The sequence below is a fragment of the Stegostoma tigrinum genome, chromosome 12 (genome assembly GCF_030684315.1).
Source record: "Stegostoma tigrinum isolate sSteTig4 chromosome 12, sSteTig4.hap1, whole genome shotgun sequence".
Taxonomy (NCBI): Eukaryota; Metazoa; Chordata; class Chondrichthyes; order Orectolobiformes; family Stegostomatidae; genus Stegostoma; species Stegostoma tigrinum.
In genome coordinates this window covers 60,597,620-60,621,737 of record NC_081365.1, presented here as the reverse complement: position 1 = coordinate 60,621,737, position 24,118 = coordinate 60,597,620, and the positions used below count along the sequence as shown (strand labels likewise).

The window sequence follows — 24,118 nt, the reverse complement described above, 5'->3', positions numbered from 1 at the left end:
CTGCTCTGCACTATGAATCTATGATTACTGCTGTTCATGTTCTGCCGCTCAGTTGTTTGCAAAGTAAGAATAACATAGGTGAAATTTATTAAGTAGACTACTCTTGTTAAAATGGAAGTATTATAATTCATATTAAGCCCATCTTGAAACTAAAGCTATCATGTTATGATGTCTAAGGATACTAATTGAATCAAGCTACCTTTAAATTCATTTGGATGCTAAAGTGAGTACTGTAAGAGTATCATTTTCAAGTTCTTTATTGCAACTGCTTTGTTTACCATGAAACTTTGTTTTTCACCTTGAAGGACAAAGCTATGATTGCCTATTACTGACTGTAAGTACAATATGCACAAACCTTTCACTGCTTTGTCTAAACAGTGTGAATGGAGGACTGTGGTCGCAACCGCCTCTCCTCCCGGATTAGTTTGCCACACTCTAACTCGGTGGATAGCGTGGTTCCAGATGTAGAGTAGGATGGATGCGTTTGCTTACATTGTGATCCGTAAAAGAAACAAAAGGCCTTGCATGCAACAAAAAAGTGTAGAAATGCCTTTAATCATGAGAAATTACAAACAAAAACAAAAGTACAGAAAAGTAAAAAGCCAAAGGAAAAAGTATGGAGTGACTTTATAACTCAAAATTGAAGTAAATGAACAGACTTCATTGAAACAGATAATAAAGCTCAGTGGTAAATACTGCACAAAAGTCATTTCTAAACAATTCAGTTAAAATGCATTATTGAAAGCTATGATTATGAAAATAAAGCCCAGAATGGAAACAAAGTATAACAGTTTATTGTGGATGAATTCAAAGAGATTTGGAAATGGCATTTTGATTTTGTGGATTCTAGGGTCTGGATTTCTCAGGAGCAGGGGTGGACATTGATATAGTATTATCAGTATTCGTCATCAATACTCTTTCAAAACATCGCACGTTCAGGATCTGAGTCTTGTGCAAATTAGCCTGAAAATCCTGAAGTTGTAGTCGGACCCTCAAGGTTTTGACACAGGCTACATTGTGGACTCTCCCAGATCCAGTCAATCACTGACAGTAGTGAGAATGTTGATTTTTTTTCAAGCTATGTTCTTCTCACTTAAAAAAGAACATTTTTTTCCAGAATTCTTTTAGTTTCTACCTTCACCCTATGTATTTTTTCCAATCCTTAATTTCTTTCTGTGAATCTTTCTTGAATTGATTTTATTTTATTGCCTTTAGCTTTCTGTTGTGTTGTAGGGGAGGGGAGCACTGTGATAACCCTTTAATGTGATTGACTGCTTGTAGCCCCTGATGCCTACACTCCATCTCAAGAGACAGTCCAGCAAAGAAAACTGAGATCAGTCACTTACCACAGCATACTGATAGAGTTGGAACTGATCCTTGGCTGCAAGCAACATATCTATTGAACAGCTATGTCAGTCTATCTATATCAACAGCTTGTGGCTGTTGTAATATGCAGGTATCGTTTAAGACCATTCGCTGCTTTTACAGCACTGCCAGTTGGCAGAATGAAGTTGGCATGATTCTCAGATTGGGGAAAATGCAAAGCACCATTAACTGTTGGGTACTTTATCCTTGTTAAAGTCAGTCCAGAGGACAGTCTGAGAGCTTATACATTTTAAAACAAAATATGAAGAAGTTGTTCATATTAGTTGCAGTTAGAATGCAGCTGGGTGTCATTGAAATTGCATTGTGACTTGCAAAATGTATAACACATAATAAGCCATCCAATTAGGCAGAAATTCTAGCTGATAGTAATAGCGATAAAGTTCTACTCAAAAGAAATGGACTCATTTAGTCATTTGAGAAAATGAAGATTGCCTAGAACACTGATCTCCACATTCCCCAAAATTGCCAGTTGGTGTATATCATAAACATTTCAGCGCATATATCTGGATCATAAAGAAAATTTCTTTGTTCTGCCAAGCGAAATAAAAAAGCCAGATTTGGAAATAAGTGAAAGAAACAGGGTGAGTGAGAGAAAGAGAAAGAGAGATAGAGAAAGGTGAAAGATAGGGTGTATTCATTTTCTGGAAAACCAATAAAAATACTGAAATATATTAGAAAATATACTTTTGTAGTAGAAAAATGACCCGTTTCCGTGAGCTATTCAGGTAACAATGTGCTGGGCCACAAAACTGGTTACTTCAATTCTTTTTAAACACCTGTTTCAAAGGCCATGCGTGTTTCTTGGAATAAGGAAAGGCATTAATTGTGACAGCGTGTGTAGAAAAGAATCTTGTTTTCAGACAGTACCGTTCCTAATTTTTGAAGAGGAACTTTGCTATATCATTAACCAAATTAAAATGAGTACTGTCAAGGTCTGTGTTCCATTATCATAGATGACAGCATGTAAAGTGGACTTTGTAACTTCAAAAAATCCTTCCAAAAAGGGGGTTGATTTATTTCACAAGTATAAAATGTGACCTGCCAGTCTTGTGACAGGAGGATCTATTTCTCTTTGTTGAATGCTATGGGTAACTTGCCTGTCTTAAACTGTTGCCCATCTCTTGGTAACACGACACGTCACCCCTTGCACTTAGTTGTACGACAAGTATAAGCCAAAACTTGTATTTCTAAATTGAAAATTGCAGCCAACTTGTAATGCAAATATAATGTAAGCGTACACATATGAGTTGAAAAATGAACAGTTGACTTATACATTATGTACATGGCTAAAGATGTAATTTTGGCTCCAAAAGTGAGTTTGTTATATATGTTATGCCATTTTATAGGCTGCAATTTACAGTAGAATTTGAAGTGACACTGCTGATCTTTTATTGAGGATTTAGTGATGGATTTCTGGCAGAAATCCAAGTCCTACCGTTAATCAACATTCACAAAAAAAACCCAATCATTGTTTCTGTTAAGAAAGCTCAAATTATTTTGATCACTTAAAAATGTAAAAGGATCTGTTCACCCCATAAAGGGAAATTGTTCACAACGGTTTGTTGCCTTCTGCTGAAAAAAATTATTTTAGCCCAGCCTATATTCCAAAATCCCGTTCCTAATCTGACAATTGACATCTTTGCTTTTTGTATGAAAATACCTTCTACAGTCAAATTAAATATCTTATTCTGTTGTTCCACCTCATGATTAAATTAATGACCCAAGCTACTTTCTACTAATTAGAGCATAATAATGGCACATGAAGGAAGTTGGAACATGCGCAAGTGAAGCTACAGCAATGACTCTCAACATTGATGTGCAAACTCCTTTTCACATCTGGTCTAACTGAGAATGATTTTAGCCTAATGGATAGATTACAGGTAAATGATTTGCAGAGCTTTATGGTGCTACATTGTGAGATTCTTCTCGCATAGCCGGTTAGTTTTTGATTTTAGATGGATATTTCACTGTTTTGGTTCTTTCTGCCTTGTTTGTTTATTTTGGAAAGTTGCCAATGATAGGAGCCAAACCTCTACTTTGTATCAGGTTTGATTGTTTCTATTTATCAACACACTACACTGTGGTTGTTTCTAATTACAATTTTCACAGTGTACCATTAAACATACCTGTTCAACATCGTTGTTTCTTCTGGATTTATATACAAATTCCCCAATGGCTACAAAGACCGAGAGAACAAGCCCTGCAGCAAGTACGATAAATATCCCTCCTATGTTTTCAACACCCAGGGCACTTGCTTCTTTGTTATCCTCTTCTGGACAGCCATTCCCACGCCACCATTTCTCTTTCATCATGTGCAATTTTCCTTCCTCCTGAAGCTGCAGGATAGCTATTGTGACCTTATCTCTGTACGGAGACCCTAAACCAGCAAAGTAACAATGGAATATCATGTAATTCAGAGGAATTATCCAGAAAAATTACATTTCACAGCAGTTTAGACAATTATTATTAAAACTGTATGGTTTGTTTCTTTTCAAACTAGAATTATTTTTAAAATGTTATTTATTTTCTTGACTAAGGCTGGATTTAATGCCGGTTCATTGTTTTTTTTTTCAATTTTTGCCACACCTCTGTTTGAGTGATTGCTGTTGGATCCTCTACTGTTCTTAACTTACAAAAATGATTTGAATTCATAACCTCCAGGCACAGTTTGCAAATTGTGCAGGGTCTACTAAACCAGGAGAGCTGGTAAATTTTGAAGCAGCAGCTCAGAAGTTTCAGAAGGGAGAAACACATCAAGGGACAGACTGAAGGGAAATGGCATTTAATGCAAAAATGTGACCCATCCAGGCACAAAGCTCAAAGTGAAGGAAGCTTTGCTTTTGAGTCAATGTGCTGAATCTCATTGAAGCTTAAGGTAAGCCAAAGTTGTGATGAGTTTTTTTTGAAGGGCACTTTGCTGCATGGTCTAGCAGGTTTTCTCATCCTATCTCATCAAACTTGCCTCATTAATTATCTACCATGCCTTTGTGGTGTCTCTAATATCTGTTTCATCCCCATCCTACTAAGCGTCATTCCTGAAACAACTGGCCACTCACTGGTCATCAACCATGCCACCCAGACCATTGCTGATATACTGAAGTTGCCTTCCTCATTGACAGAATGCGAATATCGCAGGGAAGAGAAGATGGCACTGTGTTGTCCTCACAGGGACTTAAGGTCCTGGTGGAAGAAGCGGGGCCAAAGGGAGCACCTCTTTTCTGAGAGGGCTGGCAGAGGGCCACAGGCTCATTCCAGTTTGGTCTGAGGTTACCACCTAGGTCATTGCCATCTTCCAGGGTACAGAGGAATAGCCAGCACTGCCGAAAGAAGGTCAATCACCTTCACCACTTTGTCAGGGTAAGTACCACTCTACTACCTTGCACTCACTGTATCTCAGCTACTGCACCTGACTACCACCCCACGTCATGCTATATCACCTACACTGTTGCCGGTCACATGTTCCCCCACCCACTGTTCCCTCTTGACCTTCCATATCACCGATCAAATGTGGCCTCTGTGCTCCCTCTTCGGTCTTTTGGAATATCTGAGCTTTCCCTCTCGTGTACTAGTACTAACAACTATGCCACCACTACAATCTCATTCATTTCCTCCTTTTTCTCTCAGCAGGAGAAGACAGATGAAAACAGGGTTGAGAGCATCAGTTTGGCTGGAGGATGCCCAATATCCATGTCTTCACCCAGGAGAGAATTCCTGCAAGAAAAGACTGGCGATCTCCTGGAGAATGCTGTGACATCAATGTCCCACCAATGAGTAAGAACCAGTCTACATGTCAGTGTCACTCTCGTTCATTACGTACAGACTGATTCTTAGTATCAAAACAAGAGGAAGTTTGGTTTATCACCTTGGAAAGGAGCCCTCTGAGGGGTGAACTTGTCAGGGATAGGTAAATATTGGGTATTACTTTAAATGTGGAAGTAAAACAAGGGAGGAAAGATTTAAAATTGTAAAAGATAAAGCTTGGCATAGATGACAGAAAATTCTTTACACAATGAATTTTCTTCATTCTTGGGATATGGGCATCACTGGCTAGATGAGCTTTATTTTCCATCCCTAGTGAACCATGAGAAGGTGATGGTGTGCAGTTCAAGAAGGCTAGTACACTTTCAGCTAAGGCCTCTTCCTTTGGACCACATGTTAGAAAATTGTAGGTGCACTTCCCATACTACTAGACAGAAAATTGGGGAAGTACATCAGTAAATTTATTGATGACCCCAATGGGTGATGCTCCGCATTGTACAGGCACATTTTGGAAACTGACTACGGGTGGCAAAACATGTATGATTAAAAAAAAAATCAGTGAATGATTGTTAGGGGTCAACGCAACATTGACTCATGAGATCATTCACACCAATAGACAATAACAAGTTTATACTGTGCAGCTTTGCGTGAAATGAAAATAGGTTCTAATTCAGAAAAATGAAACACAAATTTAAAATATTTAGAAGGGACAGTGGAAATGAACTGAGAAAGGTTTTGAAATTTATTAAAAATGACATTTAACTGACAACTGGTAATGACTAGGCTACAAAATATTAAATAGGAGCTTGCAATGGATATGAAATTGATATGCAGTTATTTGCACAGAGGAAGAAAAGGCCAGCATTAGAAAATAAAAGCAAGACTTATGAAACAATTTCACTAAACAGTACTTTAGGATTGAAATCTTCCAAAAGAGATCCTGTAATGAAACGAACAAAGGAAACTAAAAGAGCATTGACACAACAGGTTCTGAGTTAGGAGAAAAATTTAATTTTGTGATTGGCAGTAAACCAATATGGCAGGGAAATTCATAAGCAATGGTGATCACAACCTATTAGATCAGAATATCAACAACTTGCATTTATACAGCACCTTTAATATCAGTAGTAATAGTTTCATAGTGCTTTGCATAAACAAATTTAATACTGAAACACAAAATGGAGATATTAGGATCGATGACCAAAAATTTGACCAAAGTTAGATTTTAAAGGATGTCTGAAGGGTTGGGGGTTGTGGGGCAGGGGATTAGTGAAGAAGGAAAATTTGCAGAAGGAATTCAAGAGCTTTGGTTTTAGGAACTGAAGGAATAGATGCCAAAGGGGAAATTATGAAAGTTGAGATTGTGGCAAAGGCCAGAATTAGAAAAGTTGTTGAAACCTTGAACAGTTGTAATGCTGGATGAACCTACAGAAATAGGGAGGGATGATGTCTTCATTAGATTTGAAAACAAGGACAAGAATGTTAAAAATGTTACATTTGCCCTACTGGTAGCCAATGTAGGTCAGTGAACATGTAGAAACAAGTTTATTCTTCATGGTTGAGATTGCCACTCTAATTTAGACCTTTAAAAACAGCTTGAAATGATATGCTATCTATAATCACTAAAACATTCCAAGGTGCTTCACACGGGGGAGGGGAGTAGAGGTTATGAAGTGAAGTTTGACATTGAACCACATAAAGTAATATTAAAGCAGATAACCAAGGTTTTAGCCAATACTTATGTTTTAAGGAGTGTTTTACAGGAAGAAAGGGATTGAGAAGTAAAGGTTTATACCTTGGAGTATTGAAACGTTCAGGAGGTCAGGATTAGATGAGCACAAATATCTCAAATGTTCATCCTGTCTTAGCCACTCGTTGCTGCTTAATTTAACGCCATGGATTATATTTAACATTTGAGTGGAAAATTAGGTCCTACTATTCTTAAGTCATAGTTTCAGATTAATATTCTGAGGCCATGAGTCGAATTTGCAATACACACTAACATCTCTGTAATGGACTTGTATACAATTTATGCCTCTGTTATCTGATGGAGGCAAATAAGATAATACAACTAGTTCCTAAGTTTTGAAATAATCGTGTTCAAATAGCAAACTGTACAAATTAATTGGGTGAATGGAGGACCTGGAGGCAGTCAGCATCATTTAGAAGGGTGGGTGAATGGAGGATCTGGGGCCAGAGTGCTGGCAGTTTGGAATTGGCTGCTCTTCTACTGAAGAGGAAGGAGTGAGCTGTCTGGTGAATATATGTTAATTTCTATTCTGTTCCTAAGATTTAAAGTAGCGCAGGAAACATTAGTACAATTAACAAAATACATAAAAATAGGCAACAAATAGTGGAATAAATGATTCAATGGCAGGGCAGGTGATGTATCATGGCTACAACTGGTCAGAGCTCAAATGAATACAGCTTAAGCAGATTCAGTTGAGAGTTTATGAGCTGGAAGCTAGATAGACATTGAGACACAACACGTACAGGGAGGTATCGGGTGCATCCCTAGGAGAGTATAAAGGCAGTACAAGTATACTTGAGGGAAATCAGGACGGCAAAAAGGGGACATGAGATAAATTTGACAAATAGGGTTAAGAAGAATCCAAAATGATCCCACAGATACATTAAGGACAAAAGAGTAACTAGGGAAAGAATAGGGACCTGTAAAGATGAGCAAGGTCACCTATGTGTGAAACCACAGAGAGGTTGGGGGGATACTAAACAAGTATTTTGCGTCAGTGTTTACTGTGGAGCAGGATATGGAAGACAGAGAACATGGGTGAGTAAATAGTAACATCTTGGAAAAGGTCCATGTTACAGAGAAGGTGGCTCTGGATGTCTTAAAACACAAAGGTGGACAAATCCTTGGGATCTGATCAGATGTATTCTGAAACTCTGTGATAAGCTAGGAATAGCCACAGGTGAAGTGCCGGAAAACTGGAGTTTGGCTAGCGTGGTGCGCTATTTAGAAATGTGGTAAGGAAAAGCCAGGGAACTATAAACTAGTGAGCCTGACATCAATGGTGGGCATGTTGTTGGAGAGAAACCTGAGGGACAGGATTTAGATGTATTTGGGAAGGCGAGGGCTGATTAAGGATAGTCAACATGGCTTTGTACATGGGAGATCGTATCTCACTGATTTAATTTAGTTTTTGAAGATATAACGAAGAGGATTGAGGAGTGCAGAGCGTTGGATGCGATGTATGTGGACTTCAGTAAGCACTGTACAAGGTTCCTTGTGGTAGAATGGCTAGCAAGGTTACATGGAATACAGGAAAAACTAACAACTTGAATACAGAACGGCTTGAAAATAGAGGTTAGAGTGTGGTGGTGGTGAAGGGCTGCTTTTCAGACTGGAGGCCTGTGACCAGCAGTGTGCCACAAGGATCAGTGCTGGGTCAACTGCTTTTTGTCAAATGCATGTGAACACAGGAGGTATGGTTAGTACGTTTACAGATGATGCCGAAATTGGAGGTGTAGTGAACAGTGAAGAAGGTCACTTTAGAATACAATTGAATCTTGATCAGCTGAGCCAATGGGCCGAGGATTGACAGATGGAGTTTAATTTAGATAAATGTGAGGTGCTGCATTTTGGAAAGGCAAATCAGGGCAGGACTTATACACTTAATCGTAAGGTCCTGGGGAGTGTTGATGAACAAAGAGACCTTGGAGTGCATGATCATAGTTCCTTGAAAGTGGAGTCGCAGTTAGACTGGATGGTGAAGAAGGTGTTTGGTATGCTTGCCTTTATTGGTCAGTGCACTGAGTGTAGGAATTGGGAGGACAGGTTGCAGCTGTACAGGACATTGGTTGGGCCTCTTTTGGAATACTACGTGCAATTCTGGTCTCCCTGCTGTGGGAAAGATGTTTTGAAACTTTAAAGGGTTCAGCAAAGATTTATAAGGATGTTGCCAGGGTTGGAGGGTTTGAACTGTAGGGAGACGTTGGGGTTATTCGCTCTGGAGCATCAAAGGCTGAGGGATAACTTTATAGATGTTTATAAAATCGTAAGGGGCATGGACGGGCTGAATAGCCAAGGTCAGGGGCAATTTAGCACGGCCAATCCACCTAACCTGCACATCTTTGGACTTAGAGAGGAAACTGGAGCACCCAAAAAGAAACCCATATAAACGTGCGGAGAATGCAAACTCCACGCAGACAGTCGCCCAAGGGTGGAATTGAACCCAGGTCCCTGGCACTGAACAGCAGCAGTTCCAAGCAGTGACCCACGTAAAATAACATAATATAACATAAAATGTTATTGCACAAAAGTAGGAGCTCATGGTGACACATGACTAGCAGAAAAACAAAGCATGCATAAATAGGAGCAAAATACTGCAGACACTAGAAATTTAAAATGAAGCCGGGGAAATTAAGAAGTTCTGGCCCATCTTTGAAACGGAAACAAAACTAACGTTCTGCGTTTGATGTGACTTCTTAATAAAATCAGAAGTTTCTGATGTGTCAATGCATTTTTTTCTGATTGGCAGTTTATGATGTGTGGAGTCCTGTCAGTGTTTATGCTGAGGCTCAGCTTTTTAACAATCTATAATCAATTACTTAGATAAAGAGAACGAAGATATGGTAACTAAGTCTGTAGATGATAGAAAGCTAGATGGGAAAGTATGTTGTGAACAGGACATGAGGTTCAGATAAATAGAGATAACGTGTGAATGGAGGAAATATCTATCAGGGAGTATAATATGGAAATATATGAAGTTGATCAATTTCACAGAAAGGAATAAAAGCACGCACTGTTATGGAAATAAGAGATAACAAGGTGTAGAGCTGGATGAACACAGCAGGCCAAGCAGCATCAGAGGAGCAGGAAGGCTGACGTTTCAGGCCTAGACCCTTCCTCAGAAATGGGGGAGGGGAAAGGGGTTCAGAAATAAATAGGGAGAGAGGGGGAGGCGGACAGAAGATGGATAGAGGAGAAGATAGGTGGAGAGGTGGGGATGGAGCCAGTAGAGGTGTGTATGTGGGGAGGTAGGGAGGAGATAGGTCATTCCAGGGAGGACGAACAGGTCAAGGGGCGGGATGAGGTTAGTAGGTAGGAAATGGGGGTGCGTCTGAGGTGGGAGGAGGGGATAGGTGAGAGGAAGGACAGGTTAGGGAGGCGGGGACGAGCTGGGCTGGTTTTGGGATACGGTAGGGGGAGGTGAGATTTTGAAGCTTGTGAAATCCACATTGATATGTTGGGCTGCAGGGTTCCCAAGCCGAATATCAGTTGCTGTTCCTGCAACCTTCGGGTGGCGTGTTCTGGCACTGCAGGAGGCTCAGGATGGACATGTCGTCTGAGGAATGGGGGGGGTGGGGGTGTTGAAATGGTTTGTGACTGGGAGGTGCAGTTGTTTATTGCAAACAGAGTGTAGGTATTCTGCAAAGTGGTCCCCAAGTCTCCGCTTGGTTTCCCCGGTGTGGAGGAGGCCACAACGGGTACGGCGGATGCAGTATACCACGTTGGCAGATGTGCAGGTGAATATCTGCTTGATGTGGAAACTCTCCTTGGGATGGAGGTGAGGGAAGTGGTGTGGGGGCAGGTGTAGCACTTCCTGCAGTTGTAGGGAAAAGTGCCGGGGTGGTGGGGCTGGAGGGGAGTGTGGAGTGGACAAGGGTGTCATGAAGAGAGTGGTCCCTCCAGAAAGCAGACAAGGGTGGGGAGGAAAAAATGTGTTTGGTGGTGGCGTTGGATTGCAGATGGCGGGAGTATTGGAGGATGATGTGTTGGATCCAAAGGTTGTTGGGGGTGGTACGTGAGGATGAAGGATATTCTTTTTTGGTTGTTATTGCAGGGACGGGGTGTGAGGGATGAGTTGTGGAAAATGCGGGAGACGTGATTAAGGGCATTCTTGACCACTGCGGGGGTGGTGGGGGGTTGCGGTCCTTGGAAAACAAGGACATCTGAGATGTACGGGAGTGGAAATGCCTCATACTGGGAGCAGATGTGGCGGAGGCAAACGAATTGGGAATAGGAGATGGAATTATTGCAGGAAGGTGGGTGTGAGGAGGTGTATTCTAGGTAACTATGGGAGTTGGTGGGCTTGAAATGGATATAGGTTTCTAGGTGGTTGCCTGAGATGGAGACAGACAGGTCCAGGAAGGTGAGGGATGTCTTAGAGATGGTGCAGGTGAACTTAAGGTTGGGGTGGAAGGTGTTGGTGAAGTGGATGAACTGTTCGAGCTCCTCATGGGAGCATAAGGTGGCGCTGATACAGTTACCAATGTAACCGAGGAAGAGGTGGGGTTTAGGGCCAGTGTAGGTATGGAAGAGGAATTGTTCCATGTAACCTACAAAGAGGCAGGCATAGCTTGGGCCCATGTAGGTACCCATGGCCACCCCCTTTGTCTGTAGGAAGTGGGAGGAATTGAAAGAGAAGTTGTTGAGGGTGAGGATGAGTTTGGCTAAGCAAATGGGGTTTCAGTGGAGGGGGACTGGTCAGGCCTGCGAGACAGGAAGAAGCGGAGGGCTTTTAGGACATCCACATCGATGCCACCCGAAGGTTGCAGGAACAGCAACTGATATTCCGCTTGGGAACCCTGCAGCCCAATGCTATCAATGTGAATTTCACTAGCTTCAAAATCTCACCTCCCCCTACCGTATCCCAAAACCAGCCCTGCTCGTCCCCGCCTCCCTAACCTGTTCTTCCTCACACCTATCCCCTCCTCCCACCTCAGACGCACCCCCATTTCCTACCTATTAACCTCATCCCGCCTCCTCGACCTGTCCATCTTCTCTACCTCCCCACCTACACTCACCTCTATGACATGTCTGTCTCCTCTCCACCTATCTTCTCCTCTATCCGCCTCCCCCTCTCTCCCTGTTTATTTCAGAACCCCCTTGCCCTCCTGCATTTTTGACGAATGGCCTAGGCCTGAAATGTCAGCCTTCCTGCTCCTATGATGCTACTTGGCCTGCTGTGTTCATCCAGCTCTACACTTTGTTATAGTGGATTCTCCAGCATCTGCAGTTCCTACTATCTCTGATACAGTGTTACATAAATAAATAATGTGAACAACTGCAGAATTCTGAGATGCAGAACAATCTAGGTGTTCGAGTGTATGAGTCACAAATAGTAAGTATACAGAGACAGCAAGTAGTTAAGAAGGCTAATGGAATATTATTGTTTGAGAGAAATTGAATGGAAAAAGAGGTGCAGTGCTTCAGTCATACAGGGCAATGATGATACAACATCTTGAATACTGTGCAGCTTTGGTCTATTTCCTGAGAATGTAAATGTATTGGATATGGTTCAGAGGAGGTTTACTAAATTTAATGTTTGCAATGAGTGGATTGCTTTGTTTGGAGAGGTTGAAAAGATTGAGTTTATTTCTCCCGGAGTTTAAAAACGTGAGGGTTCACTTGATCAAGGTATGGAAGATCCTGCCAAGGTAGATATGGAAAGGCTGTTTCTTCTCATGGTTCGGTCTAGAACTAGGAGAAATCGGGGGACCCCTTTATGGATAGGGATGAGGAGAATGTTTTTCTCTCAGAGGGTGTACATCTTTGAATGTTTTTAAGGTAGACATGAAAGATTTTTGCTGGGCAAAGAAACCAGAGGTTATTGGAGATAAGTGAGAATGTGACCAGCTATGACATTATCGAACGATGGCAGAAGGTCAAGGACTCAATGGCCTGCTTCAGCTCTTAATTAAAATTTTGAACAAAAAATAACCGACTTAACACTTTGATGCAACTCTATTTTAGCTCCTTGCTCTTTTTATTGAGCAACTGGACATAATAATTCCTTTCATAAAATGTAACATGTATTGCAGAAGACTTATGTAATTAAACTCCATCTTGACTTGTAATTATAACTGAAATTTCAAGAGTTGTGTGACAGTGAACCCTTGGAAATTAATGTTTTTAATCCATCCCTTTATTATTAAAAGAAGACTGTGCATAAAGGGATAATTCCACCAGGAAAAAAATAATTAGTACTTGCAAACAAATCAGAGTGATTTGACCTTAAAGAAAATTGGAGTTGTAGCAACGTGGATTTATTTTCCAAACAAATGCTGGAACAGAAAGTTCAGTTAAATTATTCAAAAGGTTGACAATTAAATACATTTCTTTAGACATTGACTTGGTTCTGTTCTTTATAGTTGTTAGTAGGATGAAATACATTGCCCTTACTCGCAAAATCGTTGTTTTACTGCAGACTTCACTCAATGTTTGTAATGAAAGCAAGAATTAGTAAACATTATGGTTTCACAATTACATTCTGAAGAGAAATAGAAAATGACGGAGCCACCATCAGTGGGAGTATCATCAGTGCCAAAGGACGGAATATAAAGCCTCCTTTGGAGTTGTCGAAAGGGGATATTTAGTCAGGTAGAAGAAGTGGAATGGAGAAACCCTCACCTTCCTTTGACCCTCTGTTTATTTTTGGTGGGAAGGTCACAGGCACGTTGAAATACCGGTGGTGACCATCACTGCAGAGCCTGAAGAACTGCCAACCCTTTGACAGCTCAGGAGCTGATGGAGATCAGATTGTCAACTCCATTACATAAAGGCCATCAACAGTGGGCAGGTAACTGCTGGATAGCCATTTAATCTGAAATGATTACAACATAGTGCCACTAGCTTCCTGCTCTGTGAGTGAGGCCACTGGCATAGCTATTAAATTTAGTTCAAAAATTTATAAGACAGATTTTATTGACCAAAAAGAGCAGAATTTGTTGATAAATATTAATCCAATGTTAATACACTCTGGAGAGCCCAAAGCCAAAAGCAATGTTATCTTCATTTAGCCTAGATCATCTACTTAAAATACACTTAACGACATTATAGAACAAGTAAGCCTATTCATATATCTTACAGTGGAACTTATGAGATAAATATACAGCAACGATTTGTGATTAAAATAGTGATGGCGCTCCACTCCTTTAGTTAACTGCAGAATTCGGAACATTAGAATGAACATTGACTCTCCTTTATTGGAATATACAATCCTACCAACAATAATGGATGATGAAGACGAGCTGGAAGGAAGACTGCAAAAAAAAAATCCAAAACTCTGAGCCGTTTTTGGTTCAATTATTCTTTGGAGAATCATATCAGAGGAAGTCAAAATTAGAAATTGAGCAGTAAAAGCAAAGGTTGGATAAAAGGTAGGGATTTGATAGATTTTTTTGAGACTGATGTACTGGCAATGATTGGAATATATCTGTCTTGAGTAACTGGTATTATCAATTTATCAAAGAATTAATACAATGAACCTCAAGTTTCACTCTGCACACTTACATCTGCAATGCCTCTGATGCCCTCCACCATATTGACAGTTGCCAGTTCCCTGTCCCTAACTGCCTCCGGTTCACTATGGATTTCCAATCCCTCTATACCTCCATTCCCCGTGAGCTGTCAGCTTCTTCCTCAAACAGAGGCCTTCATACTCCCCATCCACCTCTACCCTCCTCTGCCTGGCTGAATTTCTACTCCAGCTGAACAATTTCTCCTTTAATTCACTTCTGCCAAGTCAAAGGGCTGGCTATGGGCATCTGCATGTGTCCTATTTGTGCCTGCCAATTTATGGGGTATGTGGAACAATCCCTTGTTACAGTCCTACACTGGTCTTGCCTCCCACAGCGCTCTTCTCAGAACATCGACAACTGCTTCGGTGCTGTTCCATGTTCGCACCAGGACCTTGACCTCTCTGTCTCCATTTCGGGGAATAAACTAGCCACTGCCATCCACTACAAAGCCACCGACTCCCATAGCTACCTTCACTACAGCTCTTCCCACCCCACACATCCTGCAAGGACTCCATCCCATTCGCACAGTTTCTTTGCCTACACGCATTTGTTTGCATGATGCCACCTTCCAAAACAGCACTGCTGCCATGGCTTGCTTCTGCCAAAACTGCAGTTGAAAGGACCTTCAGGCGCATCCGACCTATCTTCCATCCTTGCCCCTTCTCATCACTGTGAACAGCATGCTTGGGTCCCCCTTGTCCTCACTATTCATCCTATCAGCCTTCACATTCAAAGGATCATTTTCAAACAACTCCAGCAGAATGTCACCACCAAACGTCTTCCCCTCACTCCCCTTATCTACAACCTAGTCCATTCATTGACCATTAACACCGCTTGCCCTTCCCATGTAATTGCAGAAGGTGCAATACCTGCTCCTTCACCATTTCCCTGCTCACCATCCAGGGTCTTAAACAGTCTTTCCAGGTGAAACAGCAATTCACCTCCTCCAGTCTTGTGTATTGTATTCACTGCACCCAATGTAGCCTATTCTACATTGGAGAAACTCAAGACAGACTGGATGACCACCTTGCAGAACACCTCTTGTCTGTGTGCAAGCATAAGAACTTGGAGCAGGATTAGGCCATCTGGCCCCTCGAGCCTGCCCCGCCATTCAATAAGATCACGGCTGATATTTTTGAGACTCAGCTCCATTTAACCGCCCACTTACCATAACCCTTAATTCCTTCACTGTTCAAAAATGTACCTAGCCTTGCCTTAAAAACAGTCAGTGAGGTAGCTTTAACCGCTTCACTGGGCAGGGAATTCCACAGATTCACAACCCTTTGGATGAAGAAGTTCCTCCTGACCTCAGTCCTACGTCTGCTTCCCTTTGTTTTGAGGCAATGCCCTCTAGTCCTAGTTTCACCTGCTAGCGGAAACAACCTCCCTGCCTCCACCTTATCTAATCCCTTCATAATCTTATATGCTTCTACAAGATTTCCCCTCATTCTTCTGAATTCCAATGAGTATGATCCCAGTTTACTCAGTCTGTTCTCATAATCCAACCCTCTCAACTCTGGAATCAACCGAGTGAATCTCCTCTGCACCCCCTCCAGCGTAGCATATCTCTTCGCAAGTAAGGAGACCAAAACTGCACACAGTACTCCAGGTGTGGCCTCACAAAGACCCTATACAGCTGCAGCATAGCCTCCTTGTTTTTAAACTCCATACCTCTGGTGCTGGCAGACAAAATTCCATTTGCCTTTTTAATTACCTGCTGCACCTGCAATCCTACTTTTAGCGATTCATGCACAAGGACACCCATGTCTCTCCATGCAGCAGCGTGCTGCAATTTTTTACCATTTAGAACATAGTCCATTTTCCTGTTATTCTTACCAAAGTGGATGATCCTGACCTTCCCATAACTAGTCACTAACCCCACGTCCTGCTTGCATACCCCATTTGTCTGTCCTTGGTATGCTGCGATGTTGCAGTGAATCACAGTGCAAACTGCAGGAATAACATCTCATTTTCAGACTGGGCACCTTACAGTCTTCTGGACTTAATATTGAGTTCAACACCTTCAAATCGTGAACCAGCTCCCAGTTCTTCCCTGTTTTTTAGCTTTACGTTCTCTGTCACCATGTCCTCTCTTCCCTCCTACCACCCCAGTGGGACTGCCTGTTCTTTCAAGTCTAGCAGTTAGATACACCATTGTTTTGCCAATATCATTTTTGGATCACTTGATCTGAACTATCAGCATCTTTTCCCCTCCAGTACACTATACCCCACCACTCCCACACCCAACCAACTAGAGCATAAATGCAGTCCCCTCCACACTGCACTTCAGTTCTGATGAAGAGTCATCTAGACAGGAAAGGTTAGCTTGCTTTACCTCTATGAATGCTGCCTGACCCGCTGTGATCTCCAGCATGTGTTGTTTCAGTGCAGATTCCAGCATCTGCAGTAATTTGCTCCCGAACCTAAAGGAAGATTCTGCATGCACTAAAATGACAATGTATGATAAGAGTTACAGCTAACCATGGGGCATGTGAGATAGAGAATGCAAGGGAGGCTTCAGCAGTGGATATGAATTCACCATGAAGGAACTACATTCTGTTGAATAGAGCAACAAGGCACCTCAGGCAAAATAAATTTCTGATGTCAAAGAAAAGTCAAATTTGGAAAGGGTTTTTGCATTATTTAAATGACAGGTGGTTCTTTCTGCTTATTTATATTCTATTGCCTAAAATATTGCAGTCTTCCCAAAATTAAATGGCGATGAGATGCCTGACCTCCAACAGTACTGGTCACAAAAAAGCCAGATAACGATTCCCAGAAGTGACATTTCTGACCAATACTTATAACCAGATGATAATTAAAAAGATTAAATCACTGTTATACCTATTGGTGTTCCAACACCATAACCCTTTGAGTCAATGAGGCCCCCAATCTGGGTCAGGTTGCAGTTTCGCTGAGTAACGTATTCAATACTGGTTGACTCCATTAGGAGAGCATAGTCAGTGGTGAGAACACGTTGAATCCCTTCTTCATTGTTCTTCAACAAAGCTGTCTGCTTCCGACTGTTCATGAATGCCCACATTTTCTCATAGGTTGAAATCTTAGATTTCTGCAAAATTCAAAGGAGACTGTGTGCGCGGTATGACTATATGGGGGGATAAAAGTAGCCAAATTTAATTTTTCAGCACAATCGGGTGTCATTTTTGATCAAAAAATGCTTAAATTCTATACTATTTCAACAATATAGCTCAAACTAACTTCAAAAATGTATCATTCAATCTTAATAATGTATGCATTTTAGACCCTAAATAACTTAGACAGTTAAGTCACGAACACATGATTTAGGAGCAGATGTAGAAGCAGAAATATTTGCCCCGTTAAGCCATTTGGTAAGATCACAGCTGATCTGATTCTAGCCTCTAAGCAATGCCTTTTCTGCCTACCAGCATTCAAAATACACAGGGTGGCAGATGAATTCACCCGGAAAGTATCCAAAACACACAAGAAAATTTAAGGGAAGCCTGAAAATAGAACTGTCAGAATCTGAGTAGCTGTGCTGCAATCATAGGCTCATAGTGAGAACCAAATGTGAGAGAGAAGTGGAAGCTGATTTGAGGGCAGTGAATGGCAGCCTTCATCAAGGCCAGGGGTAGCCTGTGATAGGAAGCAAAGCTGGTAGACTGGGGGATAGTAAGGCATGGGGGAGTCCAGGCTGATGAGATTTTGTCTCAGGGAGCAATGCCAGAAGGCTGGGGTATCTGAGGCTGCAAAGAGAACAGAAGGGCTGTAGGAGGGTAAAGAGGTAGTACAAAGGAGGAAGAGAGTTTATGAAGTGGAAGAGTGTGGTTGGAAAAGGGAGAGACAGATCTGCAAAGGGAAGCCAGGATTGAATAAGGGATCAGGCTCTGCAAAGTGGAGAGAGGGGCTGCGAATGGAAGTTAACATTTTTAAATACAGGATCACTCACCTAACTTGGAATCAGGAAACCTGAGGGAATGAATTCCTTGCAAGTGATTGTGGAGTCTCTGTATTAAGGTAGCAGTTATTTAGAAGGTACTATATGGAGGGCAAATGTAATGGCTGCTATTTGTAACAAACTGTCAATTGGATAACTTTATAGTGAAAAGTTTTATTTCATGAAGATTTGTAACCATGTTTTGCTACAGAGAGTTATAGAGGTGTACAGCATAGAGTAGATCCTTTGGTTCCACTCGTCCATGTTGACCAGAAATCCTAAATTAACCCCATTAATCTTCAAATTAAAGTCTCATTTGCCAGCATTTGGCCCATATCCCTTTAAACCCATCCAGGTGTCTTTTAAACGTTGTAATGTCACCTCCCTTCACCAATTCCTCTGGCAGCTTGTTCCACCACTCTTTGCCCCTGACGTCCCTTTTAAATCTTACCCCTCTCACCTTAAACCTATGCCCACAAGTTTTGGTCTGCCTCACCCCAGGGAAAACACCTTGGCTATTTACCCTATCCATGCCCCTTATGATTTTATAAACCTCTTATAAGGTCACACCTCAGCGTCCAATGCTCCAGAGAAAATAGCCCCAACCTATTCAGCCTCTCCCGATAACTCAAACCCTCCAACCCTGGCAACATCCTTGTAAATCTTTTCTGAACCCTTTACATTAATCCAGATATGGCCTCATCAACACACTGCACAAACTGTAAACTTTACCACTTTTATATTCTAATCCCTTAACTTGTAATAGTTAACCTCTGGAGACTGAGTACATGTTTATGACTGTGATTCAGGTGGAACACACGGAGAGTATTGCTCTTGTCTAACTAGAATAAAGTCTTGGAAATATAGAAAATATCTTTACAATATTTTGGTCATGTAAGCTCCTCTTTATCCAAATTCCAGTCCCATTTCATACAGACATAGAAAACAAGTGTTCATTCTAAGTCAAACAAAAACAAATTTCTGGAGAAACTCCATAGAACTGGCAATATTGTGGAGAGAAAACTTAATGTTACATGTCCAGTGACCTTCCAGTGACTTGAAATGTTAATGCCGTTTTCGCTTCACAGCTGCTGCCAGACCTGAGTTTCTCGAGCAATTTCGGTTTTTGTTTGTTTCAGACCTCCAGGAACCATAGTTCCTTGTTTTGTTTTAGTGTTCATTCTAGGTCATTGAATTCCTTAATTTGTGCAGTCAAGGATTGGCTAACCTTATCCTAGCCTGGTATTGTTTTGTCCCATTCCTTATAAGTATTTACCTTTCATCCTTGTCTCTAAATCCGGTCTGACTCCAAGGCCTCTCTGAAAGGTTTGCTTGTCACTTATTCTGGTTGTACAATGTTCACCTACAAACTTGGTTCATCTGGTACAAGGTTAATTGAGTAATTGGCTTACTGTTAGAAGAGAAATAACTATTTAACCTTGATATTCTAACAACCATTGTCACCATGCAATACATTACAACACTGCATTTGTATTCTTAATCACTTGCTGCAGCTAGATGCTTGCTTTGAGAGATTCAGGACACCCTGGATCCCTCTGTTTGCAGAGTCCTATAATATCTCTCATTAAATTAGATATGCTTGAGTATTGTTCTTGCCAAAGATGACAAAATTACATTTCCCCACATGGTACTGCCAAATTTTTACCCACCCATATAAACTAGCTGTACGTTAGATTATTAGAATGGCTACAACACAGAAGCAGGCCATCATGCCAGCTCTCTGCAAGAGTAACTCAACTAGTCTCACTCACTGTGTTTTTCCTTTGGCTGTCTCTAAATATTTTCTCTTCAGGTAATTAACCAATTACCCTTGATTGAGTCTGCCTCCATCAAACTTTCAGGCAGGACATCCTGCGCTCTAACCACTTGCAGACTCATGTTTTCTTCATACTTTAATCTCCTATGTAACTTGTGTTATCAGCAAATTTAGCATTCATACATTGGCTTCCTTTATCCAAGTCGTTGACTCCTAGCACTGATCACTGTGGCATTCTACTAGTTATAGTTTGATAATTGAAAAATGACCTGTTTATCCCTCCTCTGTTTCCTATCAGCTAACGAATCCTTCATCCATGCTGATATCTTATCCCCCCTACAGCATGAGCTCTTGAATAGTACTGTTTGATATGGCACCTTATCCCATGCCTTTTTTGCAAATCCAAGTACTCCACATCTGTGTGTTCCCCATCACTCACATTGCATGTTACTTACTTCCTTAAAACAACTCTAATGAATTAATGAAATATGATTACGTTTCAGTAACCTGTGTTGACGCTCCCTGATTACATTAAAAATGTGAAGTGCCTTCCAAGACAATGGATTCTAGCAATCTGCCTGACAGATATGATCCGGCATTGGGGAGATAGTAGGAACTGCTGATGCTGGAGAATCTGAGATAACAAGGTGTAGAGGTGGATGAGCACAGCAGGCCAAGCAGCATCAGAGGAGCAGGAAGGCTGATGTTTTGGGTTGAGACCCTTCTTCGGAAATTCTGAAGGAGGGTCTCGACCTGAAGTGTCAGCTTTCCTGCTGCTCTGATGCTGCTTGGCCTGCTGTGCTCATCCACCTCTACACCCTGTTATCCAGCTTTCTGTCCTTTTTTTTGAAGATTTGTTATATTCACTATTTTTCAATTTTATTGGACCTTTCCAGAATGAATGGAAATTTGAAACATCATAACCAATGCACTTATTATTTCAGCAGTTACTTCTTTTAAGTCCCCAGGATGCAGTCCATTCAAGTCCTCAGGAACTTGTCAGCCTTTAATTCTAATAGTATTCTTAGTACTGTTTTGTTGGGGATTGCAATTGCTTTAAACTGCTTACTATTTTCACCGTTTGTTTTCAAGTTTTTCTGTGATGCTATTCACTAATGGTCATTTTCAAAGGGACCTATGTTCATTTTGGCCTTTTGTCTTTCTTCTTAGATATTAAATAAGTTCCTGCTGTCCATCTGATATGCAAATTTACACAAATTTTATTTTCCCTCTTTTAGTTTTGGTAATCCTCTGTTGGTTTTTAAAATTCTTCCCCATTCATTGGGTACCTATTAATCTTTGTCATAAATATATGTTTTTTTCCTTCAATTTGAACACTTTCCTCGTTTGTTTAACCCCCTCTGAGAACCTTTCTTCGCTGCCGCAATATATCTGTGTAGTGAGTTATGAGCCATTTTCTTAAATATCTGCCGTTGTTCCTCATTATAACCTATGCTGCTAAACTCCTTTCTCAGTTCATTCGAGCCAACTCTGCCTTTATTCCTTGTCATAACCCTTATTTAAGGTTAGGCTACTATTTCTGATCCAAGTTTCACCTTCTCAAACTAAATGCTAAATCCTACCATATTATTGTTGTTGCTTTCTGGAGGATCTTTTATCCTAACATAATTTGTTAAGCCTGTCTCGTTACCAGATACAAAATAGCCTGACCTCTGATTGGAAGCACAACATATTGTTCTATGAAACTGACCGGAATACAGTATGAATTATTCCTTGTGGCTAATTCTGCCAATCTGACTTTCCCAACCTACATAAAGATTAAGTCACCATAATTAACATACTGCCTTTTTTGCACATGCCCTCATTACTGTCTTGATCTATTCTCTGATGAAGGGTCTTTTCTGATGAAGGGTCTAGGCCCGAAACATCAGCTTTTGTGCTCCTAAGATGCTGCTTGGCCTGCTGTGTTCATCCAGCTCCACACTTTATTATCTCAGATTCTCCAGCATCTGCAGTTCCCATTATCTTTGATCTATTCTCTATCCTGCTGTATAGCCCTGATTAAGGATTCTATTGAATCTTCCTGCCAGTTTCTTCTTTCCCTTATTATTTCTTGCCTTCACCGATGTGGATTCTATACTTACTGATCTAAGATCATTTCTTGCTATCATACTTACCTCATCCCATCAGAGCAAAACTACCCAATAACTTTTCCTTCATGCTTGTCCTTTCAAAAACTTACATAAGCCCTGAATATTTTGTTCCTACCTTTGATCTCTTGTAGTCATATCTCCTGAATGGCTATAAGTTCATGTCCATTAACCTCTATCTATTTTGTGCTGAATACTACATGAATACATGTAAAGAGCCATTAATTTTGCATTTCTGCCATTTTCTCCTCCTTTGCTATGTTTCTATGTTTGTACACTCTCTCCCTTCCTGTACCACACTGAATATTGCTGTCCAAACAGATGCCGTGTAATGCTGCTATGTACTTTTGCTTTGCAAACTACCATTTTTCCCTCTCTCAAACCTTCTCCCCCTCTAATTTGTTTAAAGCACTCTCTGCACCATAGTTGTTTGATTCAAAGGAACACTGGCTCCAGCACAGTTCAAGTGAAGCCCATATCAGCAGAACAACTCTCTTCATAGCCAGTAGATGATGGGCTATATGGCTTCCTTTTGGACCGTGACAACCTCGCATCATGACAGACCTACTTGTAATCGCTAAACAAGTTCTAGACCAGCACTATAGACTGTGGCTCAATTTTCAGATCCAGTAACACAGAATCTCAGACTTTGCGAGGAACAACCCTCTGGATTTGAAGCAGACCAGTACCCTGACCTGTAGTAGACCCCTTTGTCCACCAAAGACTGCTCTGATTTGACTTTCACACATGAATTGCATTCACGTAAACTGCAGGGACATGCTACAGTTGTGATCTTGATGTTGCACCGTGTCTCACAGCAACAAGTCCACTCCGTTCAGTGCCCTCACCCTTTCCACCTGCACTAAAAAGCAGTGCAAACTGCATCATTTGACAGCACTAAAACCCCAATGAGCTATAAGATGCTTCCTATGTATATGCAAGAGATGTCTGTGTGTCCCTGTGTAGAAAGCGACCTAACAAAAGCATGCAAGACATAGGGGTCCCTGATGTCTGAGAGGCTGGGGGTTTGCTGATGCCAACCTGGATGGATGCAGGAGTGAGGTGGTTAATATCCATAGAGGGTGCAGTGACGTTATTGTGAAGCAGTTGGATAATGTCTGGAACAAGCATTTGGAGATCTGCAGTTGAGAGATACTTGCTTGAATTACCCATGAGGAATTTGTGCAATCTAATTTCTCAGGAAAGGAGAGGAAAATGGCATAAAAATAAAACGAGTTGCAGCTTCAATGAGATGTAGTTGCTGGATAATGGTGCGATTCCGAAGTTGCCATTTGAAGCTCAAGGGGGAAAAGTAGCAATTTTTCTTGATGTTGAAATTCTGAATGTCTTCACTGTCTCCATATTTAAGGGGAAAATTTCATCCATAGATTTGAAAAATCATCAACGTGGACCAGTTAAACCCAACCATGTCCCTATTGTGGGTGTTTTAACTTGAAATATAAAATATTAGAGGATCAATTTACTGACAATCATTCATCACCTGATTATTCAAAGATGAAGCTCACATTTTTTTAAAGATTGTGCATCTTGAAGTCGAAATACACAGGCTGTATATTGTCAGCCAATTAATTACTTAAAGAAAAATTTGAAATTGTCAAAAGATATCTTTGAAGTTTAACCGTATATTTCCTCACACAGTTGCAGAAGATGAACTTAAGGATTTTTGTTAAATTGCAATCCATCAGTCAGATGTAAACTTGCTCGCCTTGGTGTTTATGGGTACAATAAAAGCCTATTATAATAAAATACAGTTTGGAGGTAAAGGCATAAACACCGTTTCCACATTAATTGATTCTCTCTCACCAGAAATAAATGAATTGCTATTCATTTCAATGGCCTTCTCAGGACATCTGTATTTTATGAATGAAATTATTTTCGGCTTCT

At 41.0% G+C, this 24,118-nt stretch overlaps 1 protein-coding gene across 6 annotated transcripts in view; it reads right to left on the bottom strand.

The window, feature by feature from the left end:
- The window catches only part of LOC125457084 (glutamate receptor ionotropic, kainate 1), a 294,872-nt gene that overhangs the window by 10,335 nt on the left and 260,419 nt on the right, over positions 1-24,118 (bottom strand). For 3 of the 6 annotated variants that reach the window (XM_059650355.1, XM_059650357.1, XM_059650358.1), the window contains 3 exons: positions 17,254-17,479; positions 3,513-3,763; positions 356-520 (listed from right to left, as the gene is read on the bottom strand). In XM_059650355.1, the coding sequence (XP_059506338.1) occupies positions 371-520; positions 3,513-3,763; positions 17,254-17,479 (627 nt within the window). In that variant the 3' untranslated portion in view covers positions 356-370. Of the gene's footprint in view, positions 1-355; positions 521-3,512; positions 3,764-17,253; positions 17,516-24,118 lie in introns of those variants that run through there. The other 3 variants (XM_048540798.2, XM_059650356.1, XM_059650359.1) reach the window with 2 other exon arrangements.